Source organism: Cuculus canorus, chromosome 26 (assembly GCF_017976375.1).
Source record: "Cuculus canorus isolate bCucCan1 chromosome 26, bCucCan1.pri, whole genome shotgun sequence".
NCBI classification, from domain to species: Eukaryota; Metazoa; Chordata; class Aves; order Cuculiformes; family Cuculidae; genus Cuculus; species Cuculus canorus.
Window position 1 is genome coordinate 2,949,840 of NC_071426.1, and position 25,513 is coordinate 2,975,352.

Genomic DNA, 25,513 nt, shown 5'->3' on the forward strand with positions numbered 1-25,513 from the left:
CTCTGGAGGTGTTCAAGGCCAGGTTGGATGGGGCTTGGAGCCCCTGATCCAGTGGGAGATGTTCCTGCCCAAGGCAGGAGGGTTGGAACTGGATGATCTTTAAGGTCCCTTCCAACCCAGGCTATTCTATGATTCTACAATTAAAAAGGATGATGTGTCTGGATTTTCACGCTTTATTGCAATTAAACAGGTGGTTAGGATTTAAAATCTTCTGAATGATCATAGTTCTGGTTGCCTTCCATAGGAGATGGGTTATAGAGCAAAGATCAGACACTAACAGAAATCCAGTCCAGTTACAGCCCCACAGAGGGATGATGTGAACCTGGATCTCCTCAGTTTGGACCTAATGCTTTGCAAAGAATCAACCACTGTGATTCACAACACTGCTTAATTAAGGGCATAAGTAGTAGGTGTTAATGAATCTCTCTCTCTTAGACAATTTGCCCCACTGCAGCTGACATAGCTACAAAAGCCAGCCAGTCTGGTTCAGGTCAGGATGCCTGACTGGCATTGCAGGATCCACACACAGCTTTTGTCTCCATATCACCACTCTGAAATACTTTCCCAAGTCCTGGTTCACAACACCGAAGTCAAGTGGAGGTTTACGTCATTGAGTGCAATCTTACAAATGAGAACATTGCGTCTTTCACAAAGTGAAATCCTGTGACCTGTGAAGAGGACTTGGGTTGCTGATGGATGAGAAACTCAACATGAGCCAGTAATGTGTGCTTGAAGCCTCGAAAGCCAACCATGTCCTGAGCTGCTTCCAAAGCGGTGGGACCAGCAGGGCAAGGAGAGGATTCTGCCCCTCTGCTTCGCTCTGGTGAGACCCCACCTGGAGCCCTACATCCCGTTGTGGAGTCCTCAGCACAGGAAGGATATGGAGCTGTTGGAGTGAGCCCAGAAGAGACCACGGAGATGATCCAAGGGCTGGAGAACCTCCTGTACGAGGACAGGCTGAGAGAGTTGGGGTTGTCCAGCCCTGGAGAAGAGAAGGTTGCAGGGAGACCTTAGAGCAGCTTCCAGTGAGGAAAGGGGGGCTCCAGGAAAGCTGGGGAGGGGCTCTTGATTAGTGAATGCACGGATGGGACGAGGGGGAATGGTTTTCAGCTGAAAGAGGGGAGATTGAGATGAGATCTTAGGAAGAAGAGACACTGGCCCAGGTCACCCAGAGCAGTGGTGGCTGCCCCATCCCTGGAGGTGTTCCAGGCCAGGTTGGATGGGGCTCGGAGCCCCTGATCCAGCGGGAGGTGTCCCTGCCCATGGCAAGGGGTGGAATTGGATGGGCTTTGAGGTCCCTTCCAACCCAAACCACTCTGTGATTCCCTCTCAGCTGTGTTTCACACTCGCCTCGAAAGTTTGGGTTCAAACACACCCCCAAACTTGAAGGTCCCTTCCAACCCAAACTATTCTACGATTCTACGAAACTGTGTACTTATCACACCCGACCCTCTCGAGGATATCCCAGTTCTCTTCGCCTTCCCTCTCCTTTCAACCTTTCAGCTCTTTTCCAACCCCAAAACCACCCCCCGATTTCTTGAGGCAAACGCAGCGCTTCTCAAAACCCCTTTCATTTTTCTCAGCGATTCACCCCTTCCCTTTAAAAAAAACCGTCTTCCTCCAAAACCGGCAAGCGCTTTTCCACCAGCACACCGAGTAGCAGCCATAAAAACCACGATTTTAGGGCTTTTTTGCCTCATTCCCATCTGCCCCCCCCCCCCATCCCCGGGGCGGAGCAGAGGGCTGAGAGCAGGTGATGCCGCCGGGGCGGGCGGAGCTGCTGCCCTTCCCTCTTTCCCTGCCTTCTGTCTCTCTCTCTCTCTCTTCTGCGGCCACAGGAGGAGGGAGGGAGGGAGGGGGGGGAAAGGCAGGAAAGTTGGGAGCTGCTGGGAAGTTTGGGAGCATGGCGGAGCGCTGAGCCGCCGGCATGGCGCGCTGGATCCCCACCAAGAGGGAGAAGTACGGGGTCGGTGAGTGCCGACACGGGTGCCCCTGCCCTGTCCTCCCCTGCACCCCTTTTCCCCTTCCCACTCCCTGCTTTTCCTCTCCTTTTCTCTTCTTCCCCCCCCCCCCCCCATCTTTTCGCCTCTTCCCACGCTCTTTTCCTCTTTTTCCCCTCCTTTCTCTCCCTTAATCCCACTTTTCCACTCCTTCCCTCGCTTTAACCCCATTTTCCCCCCCGCTTTAACCCCCTTTTCCCCTGCTTTAACCCTATTTCCCCCACCTTAACCCCCTTTACCCCCCTGCCTTAACCTCCTTTTACCCTGTTATAACCCCCTTTTCCCTTGCTTTAACCCCGTTTCCCCCTGCTTTAACCCCCCTTTTTCTCCTCTGCCGCCCTGCCGTACCCCCTTTTCCCCCCTGCTTTGACCCTTCCTTTCTCCTCCTTGTCCCCCCCTCTTTTTGCCCCCGCTTCCCCCCCTTTTTGACCCCCTTTTCCCCCTGCCGTACCCCCCTTTTCCCCCTGCCTTGACCCCCTTGACCCCCTTTTCCCCCCTGCTTTGACCCTTCCTTTCTCCTCCGTGTCCCCCCCCTTTTTGCCCCCGCTTCCCCCCTTTTTGCCCCTGTTTCCCCTCTTTTTGACCCCCTTTTCCCCCTGCTTTGACCCCCTTTTCCTCCTGCTTTGACCCTTCCTTTCTCCTCCTTGTCCCCCCCTGCTTTGACCCCCTTTTCCCCCCTGCTTTGACCCCGTTTTCCCCCCTGCTTTGACCCTTCCTTTCTCCTCCTTGTTCCCCCCTTTTTGCCCCCGCTTCCCCCCCCCTTTTTGCCCCTGCTTCCCCTCACTTCCCCCCCCCTTTTTGCCCCCGCTTCCCCCTTTAACCCCTTATCCCTTCCTATCCCTCTCTTCATCCCCATTCTCTCCCTTTCCCCCCTTCCAGCCCCTTTTTCTCCCTTTCCCCCCCTTCCCTTCCTCTTCTCTCCCATCCCTGGGAGCCTCCTCTCCCCTCTCATACCTTTTCTCTGCCAAGTCTGCGCTTTCGTTCATTCTCTCCCCACTGTCCCAGAGTCATTCCTTTCCCTTTGCACACCCTCGGGTCGTTTCCCCTGCACACACTCTCTTAATTCTTTTCCCGCTCTGTGCTCTCTCCAGGTTTCCACAGTGGGTATTCCCTTTTGAACCCTTAGGGATGGAGGCAGTGATGTGTGTCCAGTTCTCACCCTGGGAGCTCTGAGTCTCTGGAATCTTGAACGTTTGGGACTGACCTTTGTAATTTTGCCTTTCCAGCGTGTTTGACAGTGAAACGCGTTCTAAGATAGCAGCAAAAATAAAGATGTGGATAGAAAAGGGCATGATAGGATGAGTTTGCTGTGATAAGTGAATCCCAGCCCTGTGGGTGACACCTTTGAAGGGAGTGGGAATCTTGACATAGGGGTGGTGAGAGCTTGACTGATGCCTTGTGCCTTCTGCCCTGTTCTTGTGTTTGTGTTTGAAAGGAGATAGTTGAATGCTCTCTCGCTCTTCTCAAGGAGGAACATAACCAGTGGTGTTGCTGTTCGGTTCCTCTTCAGAGTGTGACAGATTGAAACCCATGGTTTTGAGGTCACTGGTGAGAACTGGGCGGAGAACAATAGGCAGGAAACCACCAACGATACCAACAAGTTCTGATAGCTTATTTCACTGAAAAAATGATCTTCTGAGCCCCTTGTGTTTTACAGTGGACTTCTTGACGTGAGAAAAGTATTTCATTTCATGTTTGTGAAGTGTTGATTGCCTTGGCTCCCTTCATTCAAGTTCAGGCCATGAGTTTAAAGACAGAGACCTTCATCCTGCCCAATTTTTGGTGGTGTGAACTTGAAATAAGTTACCCATTTGATTTCAAAGTGGCGTTGCAGCAAGGCAGCCTGCTTCTTGCAGGAGTGTGGCTTAAGCTTCAGAGATATTATACGCAGCACAACCTTATCTAGTTTCTGCTCTGGTAACCGGGAGGGTGTGGAGTATTGTACACCCTGAACTTTGTTTCTTTCTGTGTAGGTAATAGCTCAGGCTATTTATTTGTGGGAACCTATGTGTGTGCCTTAGTGAGATTACTCTGAGCATCAGGAATTCAACAATTATAATTATTGAATAATGAACACCAATAATTCAATAATTATTGGATAATAAACAACATTATAATCGAGTAAACTCTGTAATGCTGGTATGATTGGCAGTGCTGGATTATGGTGGAGTGTTTTAAAGCACACCTTTGAGCAAGGCTCGTCTACTTCAAGAATGGCCTTGGGCAATAGGATGAATCAGAGGCACTCCTCTGGCTTCCTTTTTATTAGCTTCCGGGGTGAGTTTTTGTGCTAGCTGGAGCCAACTGTTGATTATGACAGCTCCTCTGCCAGAAAGGGCACCGGCTTGTGAGTAAGCAGGGTGGAGAGAAAAGCTACCTCTTCCCTTCCCTATCAAAAAGCGTTGTTGGGAAGTATCCCTTTAATTCTGTGCACGAAAAAGGTGTTTATTCCCCTTGTACGCAGACACGTGGACCAAACCAACAGCGTCTCCAGTGCTTCAGCTCCTGTGTTCAATTTGTAACCAGACCGACAGGGTTAATCTGCAGGCAGTAAACAGAATTCTTTCTGCAGTGACTTAGCTTCATCAGGCAGTGTTTGACACGTGGCATTAATAGAATTGTAATTGTGTCAATTTGATGTTTGCAGGCACGTGAGTTCCCCGTCTACAACTGCATCTGGTGCTGTGTTTGAGCGTTGCGCTCGGGTACCAGTGCTTATTGGGCTTGTGCGTGCTTTGAAGACGATGAGGACGGAGAGGAAGGCTGCTTGGGCCATTAATCTCCTATTAGTACCAATTATGAAGGTGGTTGTAATGAGGGTGATGCCAGTGGTTGTTTGATCCAGGCCATTAGATGGTGACAACTTCCATTCGCTGGTAGCACGGGTGACAGCTGTGAAGTGTAAAGCTCAAGGTTCATTCTTTTCAGGAGGAAGACACATATTGTGGCTGTTGCTCATCTGTGATTTGGAAATATCTGTGATTTGGAAGCAGTTTATATTTATAATAATATAAACCTACTATTTATAATAATATAAACCTATAATAATATAAATCTACTTATTTTAGAAACAACCCTGTAAATCTTACCCACATAGTCAGAAATTCCAAGAAGTTAACAACATGATTAAGTGTCACTTGTCTGATTTTTGCATTTCAGTTCAGAATGGTTGACGTCCTGCATTATTACACAGATTGTGGGTTCAAACTGGTTTGATTCCTTCTAGTTTTGTCTTCAGCTGGTTAAACGTGGGGACTGTTAACCACTAGCGTGGATGATACCGATGGCATACGGGCTGAGTTTGAGATGGCACAGTACATATACAATATATCTATGTATTGTTCGGCCAATCCACAAATCTGGGCTTCCACAGTAAGAGTTTTTTAGCTGAAGAGCTCTTGAGTCCTGAAGTCTGGAATAGTTTGCATTTTTATGAGGGTGCTGGCTTGCTTAATATTATTGGTTGCCTGTGATCTTTCCAAATCATTAAATCTGTAACTTTGCGTAACTTTTGGGCAGCTTTAATTCCCACCCAAGCTTTCCCTGCGTCTTCACATCCCATTCCCATTTTGCACGTCAGCTTTTTCAGATACATGGGTGGGTGCTAGAAAGGGAAAGGCTCGATTTGATGTGGTTCCAAAAGAAGCGTGGCCACCTGCTATGGCTAAAATACCTTCTTACATTGCCCATAGAAACTGTTACAGTTGAAAACGGTGAGTTTCAATCTGTCATCTTGTATTTTGTTGGGTTCTTTTTCCTTTTGAATAGTTTTTCTGGGATAAACTGACAGGTAATTATCCCTAATAGTTATTGGTGGCCTTTTAAACCCATTAGAGTTTTCCCTGCTGGAGGGATGGGCGCATAAGACTGTTCTTGTCATGAAGGACTATTTACTTTGTTGAAATACCATGTGGTGGTTGAGTTACAATCAGCTGCGTCACATCTTAGGAATGGCAGTAATTTTTCAAATGTAAACCAGTGCCTGCCAGCTACGTTTGTGATTTATGTGAGCAGAAACGTGAAGGATCGGAAGGGAAGAGAGGGCTGCCAAGTGGGATTTTCTTACTAATGGTTTGATTTGTGGTAACTCCTGATGCGCTGGGCCATCGAGTCTTGGTTTCATGTTCAAGCGTCATACATCTTATGCAAAGTTGTCTTGATCCAAGGAGTTTCGTGGTACTGGTGGTAGTACAGCATATGAAATTAGAGCAGAACTGGTATTTATTTCAACTTGCTACTTGCCCTATGCGTACCACTCCTGCAGAATGCTTCTAACTTGCAATGTAGGTCCCCCATTGTGCAGCAGGTTGCCAACAAGGGCTGTGGGAGCTCATTCCCTCTCCAGACGTGTCTATCTCCCGTTCTGTTGATAGAAACACTCTATAACTACTCATTTTTCCCCTTCCATTTACTTTATTATGATTTGTGTCTATACATTGTCATATTGATGGCAATACCAACAAAATTTCCAACAGGGAAAAGTAAAACCTTGGCACTGTTGACAGCAAGAAGCTTTGAAGTGTACAACGCTTTATTGCCAATATAGTTCTCTGATTTTTACTGCTGTGTAAAAAAGTTTATTTGATGTGAAAGCTGGCTGTGCTACTTCTTGCTTCTGTAGCCCTTTCTATTTTTTGTTAATCCATATTCACCCGAGTCTGCCTTCTCTTACTTTTGGTGATTACTATACTGCTCCTTCAGTAGTTCCCTGTGAAACTAATCCTGTGGACTTCAAAGGCATTGCTGACATGAACAAGACTTGTAACCGCTTCTTTTCTTATTCCTACTTTGAAAAGCAGTATTTCTAGAAGTGTCTTGTGACTTGTGGGTGCTTTAGCTCATGGGTGTCTGCCTCGAAACATCATCAACAGCCCTGATGTTTAGGAACTATCATAGAATCATGGAATGGTTTGAGTCAGAAGGGACCTCAAAGCTCATCCAGTTCCACTCCCTTAATAGCATGTTGATCAAGAAGGAGTAAATGTGTATTTATCTTTCCCTATCATTCAGAAGCTGAAAAATGTTCATTCACCCCCTTCTACGCGCAAGCTCGCCAAACCTCCTTTAATTTAAGGCCAACTTTTTTTTCTTTGCACTCTTTAACTTGCACTTCTCCTGACTGATAAGATATCTCTTCCAATTAGTGTTTTTAGGGAAGAAAAAGTCCTTTATGCTAGCACGTTTAAGATGTAAGCATGGCCAAGCTTAAAACTACCTTAGTCCAAAGTCATAAACACGTTTATCCCCTTGTTACCAGCATGAGACTACACTTTTGGGTCCAGTGCATTAAATTTATGATTAAATGCCTAAAATACTGGAATGAATTTTGGTGTGTTTGCCAGGAAACATGTGCGAGTAAAACTGGAACATAACTATGAGTTACTAAACAGCTTTCTAGGTGGCCAATTCATGGTTGCCTTCAAAACCAGAAGATATTACAGAGCACCAGTTGACCCAGTTGCTCAAATGATAAAATGTCTTTTTGGTACGGTACAGGCTGTACCTCCTAGGAAGATCTCCCAGGAATAGAGGGGGAGCATTGTTTAAAGAATTAATTGCTCTGGCAGCCTCTTGCAGCTTTCAGATAGGTGTCTGGCACCTTGTCAGAATGTATCTAAAAAAAGTAGTGGTTCTGTGGAGATTGTTCTTTGGCCAGTTCTTATGTCCTCAAATTTTTGGAGGTGTTGCTGCAATAAAAGTGAGTCTCATTCAGGAAAGCGCTGAATCTGGGAAAAAAAGTTCATTGAGTTACAATGGAGATAATAATAGTTTTCTGCTCTTGGGAGAGCCTAGTACTTTGATCTTTTGTAATAATAAAAGAGTTTTTATCTTGTGCTCTAAAGTTCTAATGCTGTTTCAGAATGTCATGGGCAAAGAGCGGCCAGTTAGCTCTGAAAGTGCTTTTTTTCTTTTCCCTAATGCAAGAGTAACGAACTTAAATATTAGAGATCTGATTTTGCAGCACTTCCATTCTCTTTGCTCGGATGATGTAGTGGGGGCTTCAAGCTGGAAGAGAGATGGAACTTAATCTAAGGGAGTAAAGTACCTCAAGAAAATGAAGGGAAAGCTGCAGTGCACGGGACCATATTCTTTCTCGCCTTTTATCTTGTGCAGTTTAATTAAAACTGATCTGTTACTGCAAATTTGGGAGCTGCTTGTTCTTTATTCTTCCTCAACAAAGGGATCAATATTTTATTAGGCTTTTTTTTTTCCTTCCAGAGTAAGACCCTTAGTTCCCAGCCAAGATTTCCCATTCCTAGTTTCAACACTATTCGTCTCTTTGCCATTTGCTTGTTACCTGAGATAAGCGGCAAGATAAAAATGCTTTGGAATTAAAGGTCTTTGGAAACGTCAAGCTGTCTTGTCTCACTGTGCAGTGCCAATTCTCTGACTGGGGCTTGTGTCGTTCTGCACACATCGAACGATGAAACCACAAGTTTCCATTACGAGAGAGGGAATTGTGATGAAGCCAACGTTGGCTGGAGGTACGGAGGCATATTAGAGGTTCTCATATTAGCCTGAGCTAGCCTGAGTTAGCTCAAGTGCTGGTATCCACAGAGGTGCTGTGCAGTGAAGATAAAGAGCTTCTAGGCAGCATATCCCAAGTTTCTTAAAGCCATGCAATGAATTCTCATGCAAACTTGTGGGAGAGCTTGTCTGTCTCCTCCTGAGCACATGGATGGAAAGGGGAAGGAGCTGGAGACCTGGGAATGCTTGTGTAAAGATTTATGGCTATAATTCTGATGGGTTACGTTTGCAGCTTTGCTCAGGGCCATAGTTTAGATAGGAACGGTTGGAGTCGATGATCCAAGTAGTCTTTTCCAATCTGGTCCAAACCTATGATTCTATAAAATGGGATCCCTTGGCTTTATAATCTCTGTGAGTCTATCAGCTTGAGCTTAGTGTTGATACATGTAGGTGTGATGCTAGTGAGAGACAACGCTGAATTTTAACTCAGGTGAACTCTACGGTGCAGGCTAGCCTGTAGGCGCAATTGGACTCCGTGCTCAAGTGTTTTTTTTTCACTCATTAGACCTCCTCTCATCTCTCCACCCTCGCTCCCTCTGAAAGTAATGCATACAGCAAAACTCATTAGACAGTAACGCTTAGAGTTCTGTACAGTAGTATTTCCAAGTTTTCTTTCTACTTCCTTTGATGTTCTGCCCAGTAAGAACTAGGACAGTAATTTAAAGCCAGTGGCAAATTCACTTAATTCTTTTGAAAGTGCCACACGCTTTCAAGTTGAAAATTAGCTGTGTACTGCAATTTATCAAGCAATGGGTTTGGTTTTTACACATCTGCTTGAAAAGTTCATTGCAGAAATTGCTGTTGTACCTCATGTGTGCAAACACGAGTTTCCCATTTGCAGGCTTGGAGAAAAAAAAGGTGATTCCAGACAAACTTGGTAAAATTCAGTCACTATTTTATGCGTGTTGTAAATGAGCATAGGCAATAAGAATGGAGACATTCAAAACCAGAGGTTACTTTTGTGAAAACGGGATTTCACACTTCGGGTAGGTTCATGCAGTTGGTAAAACTAGAATGCAAGTACCACCACACTCAGCAGGCTGTAGGTATGGACCACTTCTCTTGTAGAGGACAACTCAGAGGGTGGTTATGAGCCCATTTTCTTCTAAGTCTCTTTCTCCAAAGTAAGAAGATGCATTATATTTTGAGTTTATTGAATTCCCATGTCAATGGACCGACTTGAATACAAACCAAATTCTGATTCAGCTAAAGCAAGTGGCAAAAGTGTTGATTTCTGTGGTCTTGAGAGAGTTGAAACAGTGAGGGGCTTTGAACCATTGCTCTAAAGGACAAGACTACGAGTTAATATATTTTTATGAGAATACTAATCGTTTCAGCTAGATGTTCCTGCTCGGATTTCAAAGAGGCAAAATAAAGCTGCAGGGCTTGGAAGATACGCACCTCACAATGATACCAAGCACTCTTTAACCTAATAAGATCTGTAAGCCACCTGTCAGTATGGTATCTCGTTCTTGTACCCTGGCCAGGAGATGAAACGGAGCAGTCTTGCCTTGTATCCTCCCTGTTGAGAAGGTCACTGTGTCACAGTGAAAGCCGGTGAATGTATAGCTTGGTAAAGCAATGAAGTATTTAAACACACTAGGGAGAAGGGTTTGGTCAAAATAGATGTGGTGGAAGATGCAGCTTTGATACCACCAGGATCTGAGGTTTCTCTGTAGTGGAGGCTGTTGCTGCACCTTTCCTTCCTGAGCCAACTTTGGAACCAAGCACAACTAAAACAGGAATGGCAATTTGGTCTCCCTAGCTTCTTTTATGTGTCAACTAAAGGAAGGTTGGTGTGATGAAATTGCAAGATCATCCAGCAGCTGGGTTGAGAACATGAAATCAAGGACCACCTTCCAGACCCAACAATGTGTTGTCATCGTTTTGCATTTGAAAGCTGCTGTTGGCACATGAGTTCCAACTTGGGTACTCCTGCGTCTGTTCATTCCACTTGAGCACTGGCGTGTTGTTGCATGTCATGTAGTTCGAATCGGCCAAACCTGAAACAGACTGTATCTTCCCTTTTTGTGTGTGATCACTCTTAGGTGGGCACTGTTCTTGCTGACCATGGGAAATAGATGGAGGCTGGTAGTGCAGTGGGAACAAAAGCCAAGGGCATTCCTCTAAACCACAACTTAGGGAAACTTGTAGGCAACTTAAATGGTTGTTGTGGAAAGATCCATCAAGGCAAAAGGCAACCTGGTCAAGTAACAAGCAATACAATGAGAGGAAATGGCCTCAAACTGTGCCAGGGGAGGTTTAGGCTAGATATTCGGAAATATTTCTTCCCCAAAAGGGTTGTCAAGCACCTAGTGCAGGCTATCCAGGGAAGTTCTGAAGTCACCATCCCTGGAGAGGTTTAAAAGCCACGTGGATGTGGTGCTTAGGGGCATGGTTTAGTGGCGGAGTTGGCAGTGTTGGGTTTACAGTTAGATTCAATGATATTAAAGGTCTTTTCCAACTTAAATGATTCTGTGATAGTCTTTATGAAAGTATGACTCTTCAGAAAGAAAAGCTAGGCTATTTTCTTTTTCTGTCTGTGGATATGGAAAAGGGGACATTTCAGGATGTTCCAAAGAGACTGGAATTGCATGTCTAGTCGAAGGAAATACTTTTTATTATCAAGTATTGGATTAAGTTGGGTGTAGTACATTCAGGAGCAGCTTGGCTCCTGTGCTGCTAGTCCTGATTTATTCCTCCACTGGCTCGCAGCACTCCCTCTTACTCCAGACATAAGCTGAGACAGCTAATGTAGATTAATTCTTTATCTGAGCTTAAAATCCCCGAGGGCCCTTTGGAGTGAAAATAATAAAAGGAAGTAGAGAGCCTAGTGAAGAAAATTATCCAGCTCCCAATTTGTGTGCATTACCTCTATGTAAAATGGAATGCATGCTTGCTGCTACGTCCTGTGCCTTTGCCGGGCATTATTCTGCTCTGTCTTTTCAGGAAGATGGATTAGAAAATTACTGCATGTGTAAAACCAGCAGAGCTTTAAACTTTGCACCGAGATGGGCAGAAGAGAAGATTGGTGGGAGATAGGGAGCGTTAGCGTAACTGTTGAGGTCAGAGTGGGTTATTGCAAATCCTCAAAGCTCTGAGTTGAGCTGATTCGTTAGTTGGTGGGTGAAGTCGGATTTTGCCCGTGGTGCCTGTCTAAGTGGATTTGGAGAGACTTGTTTTCGGGTGGTTTTCCTGCTGTAGGTTTTCTTTGCCATTGGTTTCCATAGCCTAGTTGTGAGGAGGAGGCAGAGGGGTTGAAACTTTGAAGTTCTTTTCTCTGGACAAAATATGAAGGTACTTTGAAATACATTCTTAGTGGCAGAAAGAGATAATTCAAGATAGTTCCAAGTGTGTATCTGCTCGTATGCAGCAAAGCCTGGGGTAGTACACCAGTGCTGTAACCAGTGCACCGTGGCCTCGCTCTGCTACCCACTGGCATAGAAGTAAGTCCACAAAATTCACTGGTCATCAAGAAAATTGAGTTCAGAGTCTCATCCGTATAACAGAGGGTTTCTGTGCAGATCAGATCACAGAGGCAGCTACGCTTTGCCTGCTTTGTGTACCCTTACAGCCTGTGCCATGATGATTTTATTACTGATATCCACATCAGTGTATGTTCAGGATCCATATCTCTGTCTTGTTCTGCAGTATAAGCACACTCTGAGAACAGAATCCCCTTTATTTTCTTACAGCTATTTCGTTATAAACACTTTGCAGTAAATAATTGAGAGATTGACGACTAGTGGGAATTCTGTAGAGATGAAAAGGTGGAGATTGTTTCTTTTTTCTTTATAATCAGGAGGTCTCTTGTTTCTTTTTTCTTTATAATCAGGAGGTCTCTTGCTTCAGCAGTTCTGAATAATCTCAGTTTGCCTCTACCAAGAAGCTCTAATTAAAGTACATGGGCTAATTTGTCATTGGGTCTGCCACTTGCGCCAGAGCGTTGTTGTGGAGCTGGCTGTGGTTTTAGTCTGTGGAGTTTAAAGCTGTGAGAGACCATTAGAACGTCTAGCTAGATTATTCCTGAAGCCATCCGTATTCCCAGGGACTGAGGCTGTGAAGTTGCTTTTTTATAAAACAATCCACTCTATAAGAGAATATACCATTAACCAAAGAATCTGATCCAGTCTCTGATGGAGAGAAACACAGGAATAGCCAAAAGTTGATGATGGCGTAACTGAAAGAGAGTATCTTCTTCCAGGAAAGCTGAGGAGGGGCTCTTTATCAGGGGGTGTATTCCTGTGTGTGAGATCAACCTGAAATATTAAGTATGCAATATGTAAAGGTCCAGCTGGAACTCCTCAGATGCTCCACTCAGAAGCCTAATGATGGCTGTTCATTAAAACATTTCCACGGATGTAATCTTGTTCTGGATTATTTTCATTCAAAATGCTAAGCAATCACTTGAGACTTTGTAGAATTGAGGCTGAATGTCAGCATCAACCAGTTCAGGAGCAGTAGGTTCTGTTCATAACAGTTAATGTGTTTGTTTCTCAGTGTTGAACCATGACTGCCTTTTTTTTTATTTCTTGAAGCAGTCTGGCATACAAATCTTTAATTATTCTGGTCTTCATTTTTCAGACATAAATTCCTGGTAAGTTACAAGAACGTTTTTGCTCGAACATCAAAAAGCCTTTGTTCTTATTAAGAATTAATTCCTTGGGCAGTTCCTTGTTTTTGAAATAAAGCCACTGTTTTTTTGGTTACATCTTGGCAGCAGAGAGCATACCAGCCTTCTCCAAATGGGGCTGTCCGGCATAAATGCCATTTCTTAATTCGGGGGTTGTTGCAGCATAAAAGCACATACTTCTGTTTCCGTACAGTAGTTTTTGACTCTTCAGTTGAAAGATGTAATGAGATGCAGTCTGGTTATTGCAACAGCGCTGAATGCGACTCTTTGTTCAGAGGAAGCAAGGCACAGCCCTCTCCTATCAGATAGTGGAGAGGGCAGGCTGCAGAGAAGTGGGACATGGTATTTGGACGCCGTTATCGTGTCTTTTTAATGGGCGGAGGGGTGGTTATTTCGAGCCAAGTTAGAGATAACGCATCTTGCAGTGGCTGTTTTTTCAGGCCAATAATCTGTATTTCAGATGCATTCAAACAAGTGATTGAGGGAAGAATTCCATTTCATAGACTCATAGAATCATTTGGGTTGGAAGGGACCTTAAAGATCATCCAGTTCCAACCCCTCTGCCATGGGCAGGGGCATCCCACTGGAACGGGATCCCAATTTTGTTCTGCTTTGGATTACACACAAAGTAGTACGTGACATTTTTGGCCTTATTCATGTTAGATTCAGACATTTTAGCTGAGCTTTGCTTTTAGGACAGCCTTGACTCTGAGTTGTGGTTAAAATGGGTCTAGGAATTAATATTGGAGTTTCATCTTTGATTCTGCTGCAGGTGAACAGAATGATATTCAGTTTTACTGCCCTCAGTTTCTTGGAATGCTAAAGAGAATGATTGCTACCTTTCTCACCCGTGTCGGTGGGATAGACGCTGTGTTAGAGTATCACTTGTCCAGATGTGTAACAGCTCTCTAAAGCCGGATCGGAATGTGGCATTGGACCTGATTGCATTATTACCCTCCTGAATGAACTTTCATGGTAGAAATAAGCCTGCTGAATCTCTCTCTGAATTCACTACAAGTTAGGTCAGGCTTAATGAATCTCTTCTTGCATATTAAGGCTTCTCCCAGGACTTTTGGACAAAGTGAGGCTTTGTGATTCTTCAGAGTGTATTTTGGGGGTTTTTTTTTGTGTAATATAGTTGTGTTTCTTCTGATTTTACGCCTCTTTCATGACATTGAGACATCTTATGTTTCCAGTGCCACTGCCTGGTGTTTTACTGATCGGGGATCATAGAATACTTTGAGTTGGAAGGGACCTTAAAATTCATCCAGTTCCAACAGCATCAGTTCATCCAGAGCATCAGTGGTAATTGGGACATTGAGATCATAGAATCACAGAATCATAGAATCATAGAATAGTTTGGGTTGGAAGGGACCTTAAGGATCATCCAGTTCCACCCCCTGCCATGGGCAGGGACACCTCCCACTGGATCAGGTTGGTCCAAGCCCCATCCAACCTGGCCTTGAACACCTCCAGGGATGGGGCAGCCACAGCTTCACTGGGCAACCTGGGCCAGTGTCTTACCGCTCTCATAGTGAAGAAATTCCTCCTCATGTGTAGTCTAAATCTGCCCCTCTCTGGTTTATCCCCGTTGCCCCTCATCCTATCACCACAAGCCTTTGTGAAAAGTCCCTCCCCAGCTTTCTTTTAGCCCTTTCTGGTACTGGAATCATATGCTGCCATGTACCCTCTGCCTTCTCAGAAACTTCGAGCTCACCGTTATCTATTACTCAGAGCCCCGGCTACCCTGGAAAGCCCAGGCTATCTCAGGTTTCCTTTAGCCATTTGTGTAGTCCTTGTTCCTGGTGATGACTGTTGCATGATGCCACAGAATAGAGCGGCGTATCCTCCACATCCAGTGTGCCCACCAGTTGTGCAATGCCTTCAGAGCTCCCTCTCAATCCATTTTGAGGGATCACCTTCTGCCCTAAAGCATGAAAATCGCTTCTGCTTATCTTCAGCGGCATTACTCTGGCTGCTGTCATGGGTCATAAAGTTATCTGCTGCCCTTTTCAAACCAGCCCCAGTGCTGACTTCTCTGACCTTCCGTCCTCGTGAATTCCGTAGGCTGGATGCACTGTTGAAAAACGCATTGCTTCAACTTTTCACTAATCAAACTGGAGGACTGTAAATTAAGTATGACACATGGCTTCTAGTTATGCTCAAAGAATACAATCATTAAAACAAACCCAGTGCCTCCTTGTGGATCATGTTTTCCACCTCTGCCACTTTATTTAGATGCAATTTGCTCAACTTCAGTGCTGCCTTTCATTCAGGATGATAAAAGGAACAGAATCACCGTTCTAAAGTGGATTTCAAAGGACAAAAATCTCAATTGAATTTTAACTTGAAGCAAAAAGACTTAACTTCAGATACTCCTGCGGATTTGGGGACAAAAATCTCTCTTTATGTATTTTTTTTTCTTCTTCCTTTCTTGCTACTCTGTCAGGATTTTATATGAAAGCTTCCTGTTTTTTTTCATGCCATGACCATGTTTGTTATGTGCAGCTTCCTTTTTTTCTTTTAAGCCTGAAAGAGGTCAGATTAAATACACACATAGGGAAAAGAGGCTCAACGGACTGTGGACGAGCTGGTTGGGGCAGGGCTGGCTTCAAGCAGTAGGAAGCATCAGTTGCAAATAGTAAAACTCCCAGGGAAAATATGCCAGCAATTTGTCTTTTATAACCTTACACATAACCATTGGGTAGGAGGTTTTATATACGGTGACCCTCTGTTCTTGATTAATTCAATCTGGCAAAGCAAGATACCTCAAATCTTGCCTTTTTTTGATGTGCAGCAGTTAGTTTGTAAATGCTACGCATCGGGATCTGAAAACTTTCTGGTAGAGCAGGGAAAGGGAAGGGAAGGGAACTGTGGTGTTTAGTTCTGTCTTGTGGCTTTTGTGCTCTTTGGTGAGAGGAAGGGGATTGCAGTGTTCAGTTCTCCCTCTTCTTGTGGCTGTTGTGCTCTTTGGGTTAAATCAGCTGCCTGTGTACCCAAAAGAAAGGCTTGTCTGATGCCACCCACCTTTCTTTTAGGCACTCGATGCTGCTCAGACTGCTTTTGTCTGCATTTTATGCAGCATTTTATGGAAAAAAAATACAGTCTGGTATTTATATAATGTCTGTTTGTCCCAAAGGAACCCAAAGCATGTAGAAATTGTGTGTAGGAGTCCCTGTATGTACAAGCAGACATGCATTTCTCAACAGCAGCCGTTTCTCATGGTAAGCACAGCCACGGAACAGGAATCCCAAACAGCATTTCAAGATAGAAGTAAGGTCATCCAGCTGTAGCCCCAGGAGGAAACATCATTGGACAGAATGTAATCGGCCAAGTTAGAAATTGGCTACGAAGCTGTGCTTTAAATCTTGTCAGTCTGTTGACTGTGCTGTAGGATTATTGATGTCTGTAGACTGCTTGATGCCTGGCCTTCACCCGAGGAATGACTCGGAATGATGGAATGGTTTGGGTTGGAAGTGACCTCAAAGCCCATCCAGTTCCAACCCCGCTGCCATGGGTAGGAACATCTTCCACTGGATCAGGTTGCTCCAAGCCCCATCCAACCTGGGAACACCTCCAGGGGTGGGGCAGTCACCACCGCTCTGACTCCTCCTGTGCAGCACAGCATCCCCTTAGCACGTTACGGGCCAACAGTCCAACCGTTCCAACCGTGCCTCCAAAGAAACTTGGATTGTTTGATAAATCCACGCTGCTTCCTGCTGCACCTTGGGGAGATGTGGACATGTCCCATCCAAGTAATGACTTTGAACATCCCTGCGTAACATCAGTGATTTGGCAGCCTCGCTGCGACAGAAGGAAGGGCCTCAGGGAGTTTTGGATCAGGGACTGTGCTTTTATGCTGACCTCTGCAAATCCTCGCGGAATTATTTTCTATGTCTGGGAGAACGGTTTCATTTTAACTGAATCAAATACAATATTATTATAGCTCTGCCTTTTTGTGATCTCGGCAGCTGTCAGTACGATGTAGTTCTTAATAGATTATTCTGATCTACTCCTGTGTACGCCCGTGTTTGTCTTTGCCCTTAAACATTATATGACTTTATAGAACAGTACGTGCTTGCAGCCCGGAAAGCAAACCGTGTCCTGGGCTGCAATCCAGAGCAGTGGGACCAGTGGGGTGAGGAAGAGGATTCTGTCCCTCTACTCCGCTCTTGTGAGACCTCACCTGGAGCCCTGCATTCAATTCTGGGATCTCTGTGATAAATAAGAAGGATATGGAACTATTGGAATAGGTGCTCAGCACAGGAAGGACAGAGATCTGGTGGAGCGAGTCCAGAGGAGGCCACAGAGATGATCCAAGGGCTGGAGAACCTCCTGTTTGAGGACACACTGAGAGAGTTGGAGTTGTCCAGCGTGGAGAAGGCTCCGGGGAGACCTTAGAGCAGCTTCCAGTACTGAAAGGGGCTCCAGGAAAGCTGGGGAGGGGCTCTTGATCCGGGAGGACAGTGATGGGACGAGGGGAGATGGTTTTATGCTGCAAGAGGGGAGACTGAGATGAGATCCTGGGCAAAAAATATTTTGCTGTGAGGGTGGGGAGGCCCTGGCCCAGGTTGCCCAGAGCAGTGGTGGCTGCCCCATCCCTGGAGGGGTTCCAGGCCAGGTTGGATGGGGCTCAGAGCCCCTGATCCAGCGGGAAGTGTCCCTGCCCATGGGTTGGAACTGGATGGGCTTTGAAGTCCTTTCCAACCCAAACCATTCTACGATTCTGTTCTTTTTCTGCAAACATATTAATGGGAATTTCACTTTTTAGCCTCTTCCAGGGCCTTTAAGGTGTCTAAACTGAACATTCACATCACTAGTCAGTTTGAATATCCTGGTTTCCAAGACTGTTGTGGGAAGGGAGAGGAAACTGGATGTCCAAGCAGCTCACGCCTTAGGAGCGGAGGTCCTGTAACACTCTGGAAAACAACGGACTAGACTCCGTGCATCCTGTGTCTCTGGATGCTGAAGTTAGTAGCATGAATTAAGCTCACCAGAAGCAGCATAAGGAAAGAAAGGTCTGTTTGTGATCAAGGTCTATTTCAGCTATTGCAGGGAATTCACAGCGCCTGCCTCTTTCTGTTGGATTATTTATAGTTCCAGCATTTTAAAGAAAGCTGGTGTATGTGAGAATTTCCGGTGTGGTGAGCCACAGTCGTTTGTTGATGCTGGACCCTTGCCAGGAGGCAATATACCTCATCCTGACGGAAATGATAGGCATTTGATGTGAATTTGCTGACAGAGGAGCTCAGGTTTTTGAAATTTATTTAATTTTCAGAGAGAGTTCTTCAAATACAAACCCTCTGAAGGATTTTCCCGAAGGCTGCTGAAAATATTTGCCTGATTTATTTGCCTCCTTAAAAATAAACATTTTGCTTGCTTCACTCACACATTTCCTTGGGGAACAGATTTGGATGTATAAATGTGACACTTGTGTGTGTGAGAAAATTGCATTGCTGCATTTAACAGATGAGCTTTACTTAAAACTTGTGTTTTAAATAAAGAAATAAATAAGATAATCTCGTCTTGGTAGAAAAGTGATCTGTTCTAACTTCGCTTATCAATTCACCGAACCGTAGTGAAGCGTTTTCCTGGCTGCTTTATGTCTTTGTTGCTTGCAGGGGTACAAAAGCAAATTCAGATTAAGCTTCTTCACCTTGAGAAGCCTCACACAGCTCTGAGGGCTCTTCTGCTTTGCCCAAGGAGATGGTCTTCCTCAAGGAAGTTCCAGAGAAAAGGCAGTTTAGAAGCACGGGCTTCTGGACTTAATCCTATTCCCACTGGAAATCCGATAAGCGTTCAGATTAGCTTTGTCTTTGGTGGGGATTAAAATTGCAGAGAACCTGAAATTTTTGTGCTAAGATTGGTTCTTGTCTTGAAACAGCCTTTCATAGTGAGTAGTCTGAGGCGTTAAAGATAGAATAGAGGCGGTTTTTGCTGTAACAGCCCATTTATGGTGGTTTGTCGGTGCTTGTGAGTGCTACAGTGCAGGGAAACACTAATAAAAAATGACAATTACCTAATTGATCCATAACCTCTGCCTGGGGTGATAGTGACCTTGGCTGGGGAGGCTGTCGGTCAAGTGGGAAGATGCAGCTTCTTAATATAGTGTCACAGATCTGAGTTCTTAAAGGTGAACTTTGTCAGCAGTTAATGTTTCTTATCTGGGCAAGAACTGATGATCGAATCTGAATGGATAAGTTATGTACATTTCCTGTGGATCTGTGGGATAACTCAGTCACTTTATAGTGCTTTTTCAAACTGATATTCTGCCTTTGACAGGTACCGTGATGCCCGATTTCAAAATCTGATCATCTTGCGGCTCTCCTGGTTGCGTTTTTCATTTCCCTCTCTCCTTCTCTTCCCCTTTTAGCCATCTACAATTATGATGCTGCCCAAGACGTGGAGCTGTCCTTGCAAGTTGGCGATACTGTTCACATCTTGGAGATGTATGAAGGTAGGTTGCAGATCACTTCCCAGTATTTTGCCATGGTTTTTTGAAAGGAAATACAACAAAAGAATATTTTTTAATAGTACAATTTTTTTAATAGTACTAATTTTAGATCTGGACTTCCAACTTGTGATGCACCCAAAGGCACGGAGCCAGTTATGTAATGTTTGCTGTTTGCACTTGACTTTGAAATGGTATTAGAAATATGTGAAATACAGAAGTGGGAATCATATCTACACTGTTCCCGGCAGAGGTTTGTCGAGGTAGAATTTCAGTAGTGTGTAAAGGCAGCACTGCCAGAGAAAGAAATACTTACTTCTGGTTATTCATTCCTGTTTTCACACCGCATCTGTTTCCCTTGGCCCCTCCTTGTGCCGGTCCAAGCGCTTGTATAATTGTGTGATGAACTGATCCCGCTGAACAATGATAATTAAAGAACCCTAACTTTTAACCTGAATCTTTGATTTGAGATGATAGAGGCAGTGGATGAAAGAAAATGAGAGATTAGGTCCAATTATTTCTAAAGTAGTCATAGAATCACAGAATAGTCTGGATTGGAAGGGACCTTAAAGATGATCCAGTTCCAACCCCCTGCCATGGGCATGGATATCCCACTAGATGAGGCTGCCCACTGCTGGATTAAACCCTAGTATCATAAATTTGCACCATCTATTTTAAAAAGCCTCTAGTTATGGGGCTCCCGTGGCCTTTTTAGGCTATTTCTCCCAATATTTCACTGGGAAGACCAGCCTGGATGAGGCTTTGAGCAACCTGATCCACTAGAAGGTGTCCCTGCGCGTGGCAAGGGGTTGGAACTGGATGAGATTTAAGGTCGCTTCCAACCCAAACCATTCCGTGATTCTGTGATATGTACCTGCACGTACAACCCCTTGAAGGAGGGAAAACAAGATACCTATTTTAAACAAGATGTGTTTCATATCTGCTTATTAAACTGGACCACTTAATGAAGATTTCAGTATTAGGAATGGAACACTGCCATCTAATTATTTTAAAGAATGTACTGGTCTGTACTTCATTTGGAAGGCTCTCCAAACTCTAACTACTCTTTCCAAAATATAAATTCAATCATTTTCACAAACAGCATCAGCTTGAAGAAGACTCAGTGTACAAAATCTCTACAGTGTCTCTGCTGGGAACAGTGAGCTGCTTGTTTAGCAATTTGTTCACAGCCAATTGTTCTCTTTTTCCCTTCTCTTTGACCTTGACACTGGAAACAGCCAGCCAGTTCCTACATGCCAAAGCAGATTATATTGCTGATGTGTGTTTTTACACCAAAGTGTGTGGTAGTGATGAGTGGGGAGAAAGGAGGGGTGAGAGAGAGAAACGGGGGAAAAAAATCCTTGTGGAATAGTACTAATTTATGAACTGGTTTTGCAACAAGTCTCAAGGAAGAGAGAGTGTCAGGGATTGCCTTCATGAAGATGCGTCTTCTGCATCCCAAAATCTGGGATACTTCTTTCTTTTCTTTTAAAGCAGCATCGTTGTTTAGTCCTACTCCTTGGTCAGCTGTTTAACAAAGAGACAGTCAAGAATACAAGATGAATACCTAAATTACAGCCCTTTTGGACCTGAAATGTTCCAATTTGGAACTTCACCCTAAGAGGACTGGTTGTCAATTGTTTGGGAAAGCGATTGTATTGTGTTTTCATACGCTGAGCCATCGATGTGGCATCCTGGTTTGTGACTGAGGCACCTTGGAATTACTGCAGTACAAGTGAACTACTTCTTCTGGCAAGACCAGCCAAGCGTTCGGGCTAGACATTTGTGAATCTGCAGGAGAAGCTGCAGTTTGTCTCTGAGATGGTAACTCTGCTGTGGGTCTGATCTTATTTCGCATAAATTCATCTTAAAAACTCAAAATTTTGGCTTTCTCTGTATTTGGCAGGAAATTCTCGTGTCTTATTGTATCTATTTTTCTTTCTTTTGGGACACCAGCTTTCAGTTTAGTTTCCAGATATCTGCAGGTTGTGTTTTGGAGAATTAGTGTTCTCACAAGAAGCTTTTTCTTTTCCTTTTCATGCTAATGATGTGTCCTGACAAATACAGCTCCAGCCTGATAGAAGTGGGGGGATTTTGTTCCACTAATTGCTGTTCTTATCTGGATACACAAGTCTCACTTTAGAAAAAGGTTCCATTTAATCAAGGCATTGGCTTTGCAAGAAGGCTCAGAGATGCCTTGTGAAGTCCTTTCTTCATCGGTGTAAGTTATACCTGCAGCTCCTCACTGAGGGGAATTCCTTAGGCTCTCGGTAACGTTCTTTAGGGAATTAAGTGGGAGTTTTTCAGGGTTGTCCAGAGGCTTTCACATAATGGTAATAGATATTTGGAAAGTCTTGCTCATTGCTACTGTTTGTTACCTCAGGAAACACTGGAGAGTCTTCTGTGCATTACCAGAAGGTTCTCAGGGCTGTTGCACCACAGTTGGCTTCCTGCTCTGTCAGTCATCTAGAACATGCCTCCTTTTTGTCTCCTGTTTGGAGTCAGCAGGTATCCATTCCCCAGCTGTGTTCAGTGGAGGCTCTCTGTATCCAACAGTCTTCACTGGAAAGTTCTTTCTAGTCTGCAGCTGAGGTTTTGGCTGGCTCCGTTCTGTCTGTAAGAATTGAAGTGCACAGTTTGTTCCTTGACTGCGAGGCAACAAGGCTGAAGCTTGTGCTGGGTTTTGTTGTTAACAGTGAATGTTATCTCACTCTCAACTCGCTGAATAGCTTTGAGACACAACATTGACACCGCTAAGACACTGAGGGAGGTGTGCGAGACGCGAAGAGCAATAAAGTGAATTAAAGTACAAGCCAGAAGACATGGATGTAGTTTGATGCAGGCCTCTGCGTTACGCAGTCTTCTAATGTTGTGTGGCTTTGCCGCAGACCGTAGGGTCTTGCAGGCTCCCAAGGTGGAGTGCCTGCAGTCAGGTGCTGCTGTTGGATTGCCTGGCGGCCTCGTAATGAGAGAAACACCTTGAAATTTCAAAATCCCTTCTCATTTATGCTTGCGGATGCTACCCGGAGTTCCAGCTGTCCTTGCAGAGTTGGCCAAATTTATCATGAGGCTCTGGCATTGCACTTTTGTTAGTAAAGATTTCTTTTCCCATGCTCTAAACAGATGATTTGCCTCGTGTTCTTGAAGTCCCAGTTACAACTACGCACTTAGGCTTGGATTGCGAGTGCACAGAGAAAAGGGAGTGATAATACAGTAGGTTTTCTGTTTGTCTTGCTGGGCTGCAGCTTCTCTGTGTGCAGGATTCATCAAAGGATGGGTGATCATCCCCGTAAACGGTCATTTCAGCTTGGACAAAGTACACGATGTTGCTCTGGGTTGACGTCATAGCAGCCTTCCCGTACTTAAATAGGGCCTATGAAAAAGCTAAGGAGGTGCTCTTGATCAGGGAGTGCAGAGACAGGATGAGGGAGAATGGTTTTAAGCTGAAAGAAGGGAGATGGAGATGAGATCTTAAGAAGAAATGTTTTCCGGTGAGGAGGGGGAGGCCCTGGCCCAGGTTGCCCAGAGCAGTGGTGACTGCCCCATCCCTGGAGGTGTCCAAGGCCAGGTTGGATGGGGCTTGGAGCCGCTGATCCAGTGGGAGTTGTCCGTGCCCATGGCAGGGGGTGGGACTGGATGGGCTTTAATGTTCCTTCCAACTCAAACTGTTCTATGATTTTAATTCATTTGGGCTTCAAGCATGCCTTGAAAAAGCACAGTGTGTTTATATGCACATGAAGATCTGGAGGATACCGGTTTACTTAGACTTGCCTTCCCTCTAAAACTAATACACATATACTCTCTGCAAAGCACACTTTTGTTAATTTAGGTGTTTTGGTCATGATACACTCTTGTAATATGCAAAGCAAGGTAGGGGTTTTTCCTCCTTTCTCTGGTTGTAGAAGGGATAAACAGGATAAACACACACTGCTTATCTCATTGTTTGCTGCGTATTGTCAAGATTGAGCATGTGCTGCAAAATCCAAGAAGGGAGCTTGCTGCATCCAGTGCTTTGAAGGCTGCTTGAGTGCAGGATTTACTCTCTGGGAGTCTGTCCTTGAGCAGTGTGCTGGGAGGATGTATTTCTGTTTAGGGGAATCTTTCTTGATCTGTAGTATATGTTGTTATTCCATGGAAGCTGTGGGAAATAGCCAAATTGCGGATCGAAGGAATGTGTGCCCACACGCTGCAATTCTGACCACTTTCTTCTGCTGAGGCAAATAAGTTTGCATGGAATTTGTTCGTAGTTTCACTCTTTTAGCTTTCCTCTGACCAGCGTAGGTAAATGAAGCAATCCCTTTTCATTTCAGTTCAGCGCAAGGGTGTCTGTTGTGGTACGGACTGTGAAAGAGGAACAAAGACCTTGTGGTTAAGCACGTGACCTGGGATTGCATCGCTGTGTATAACTTTTAGTCATCTAAAGTGTTGTAATTTGAATAATTTTACTTAGATTTTCTGCTCTTTTACATAGCATATAAGATCCATTTCATAAAAGTTAAAATTGAGGACCTGTGTTCCGTTAAAAGTAAAAAACCCAAACCAAAATAGAATCATCGAATAGTTTGGATTGGAAGAGACCATAATGATGGTCCAGTTCCAATCCCCTGTCATGGGCAGGGACACCTCCTACTGGATCAGGCTGCCCAAGCCCCATCCAACCTGGCCTTGAGCACCTCCAGGGGTAGGGCAGTCACAACTTCCCTGGGCAACCTGTTCCGGGGCCTCACCACACTCATGGTGAAGAAATTCTTCCTCATATCAAGCGTAAATCTGGCCCTCTCCAGTTTATCCCCATTGCCCCTCATCCTATCACCACAAGCCTTTGTGAACAGCCCCTCTCCAGCTTTCTTGTAGTCCCTCCAGGTACAGGAAGGTCGTTAGAAGGTTTCCTTGGAGCCTTCTCTTCTCCAGGCTGAACAACCCAACCTCTCTCAGCCTGTCCTCGTATGGAAGGTGCTTCAGCCCTCTGATCATCCTTGTAGGGTCCTCTGGACCTGTTCCAACAGCTTCTTCCCCTTCTTATGTTGAGGATTCCAGAACTGGACACAGTACTCCACATGAGGTCTCACAAGAGAGGAATTGAGGAACACTTTGTCATTTCCTTGCAAGACTCCGTGTGCAACCCTCGCGTTCTTAATCAGGCTTCAGTTTGAAAGAGTGTCATAGCTGAAATTTGCCGTGTCATCTTCTACTGAAAAGCCTTTCTCCATTTAGCACATCTCTACTTAGAGAAAATACTCAAGAGAAACACTAAAACTGTCTCTCTCTCCTCTAAAGCTTTAGGCAGATGTGGTTTTTCTTTTAAAGAAGAAATGAAGTAGTCAATACGCCACTTTTGTTCTTTTTGAGATGGAGAAAAGTGTTGAGAATTGGATTCTGAAGAAAATCGCACGAGGTGCTTGCTGAAATAGTTTTGCATAATAATATACAGCAGGATTTTATGCAATGATTTCAAAATAGTTCACAGGGATAGGTCCGTGCTGAGAGGCTTTTTCAAACATGAGGAAGCTTGAGGTATAGGAGGGCTGAGAGAATTGAAATCACTAGGAAAATATTCAATTCCTTGAGCTTTGTATCCCACCCTAAATAACTTGTACTTAACCATTCAATTAATTACAACTTGGGTAAAAATAGAACCTAAATCTTCTCATCCCTAATCCAGTACCTTATCCATTGGTCCATGATCAATGTATAATCTTTTCTTCATTCTGTGGCAAGAATGGAATTTCCTCCTACCTCACTACTGGAATATTGGGGATTATGTGGTCAAGCTGATTCAGTTTCTCATTGCTGGCGAAATGGGCCAAAACTGTGCTTAAAAAAAAACCCAAAAGACCACCAAACACTACTTCACACATAGAAAAATGCCCAATAAAACGGAAGAAACCCACCCTAAACTCT

At 44.6% G+C, this 25,513-nt stretch overlaps 1 protein-coding gene across 1 annotated transcript in view; it reads left to right on the forward strand.

Annotated features, from left to right (window-relative positions):
• Window positions 1–1,854: 1,854 nt before the first annotated feature.
• The window catches only part of DOCK5 (dedicator of cytokinesis 5), an 87,042-nt gene continuing 63,383 nt past the window's right edge, over window positions 1,855–25,513 (forward strand). Inside the window, exons 1-2 of the mRNA XM_054049603.1 lie at window positions 1,855–1,970; window positions 19,535–19,618. Coding sequence (XP_053905578.1) covers window positions 1,928–1,970; window positions 19,535–19,618 — 127 coding nt within the window. The 5' untranslated portion in view covers window positions 1,855–1,927. The remainder of the gene's footprint in view (window positions 1,971–19,534; window positions 19,619–25,513) is intronic.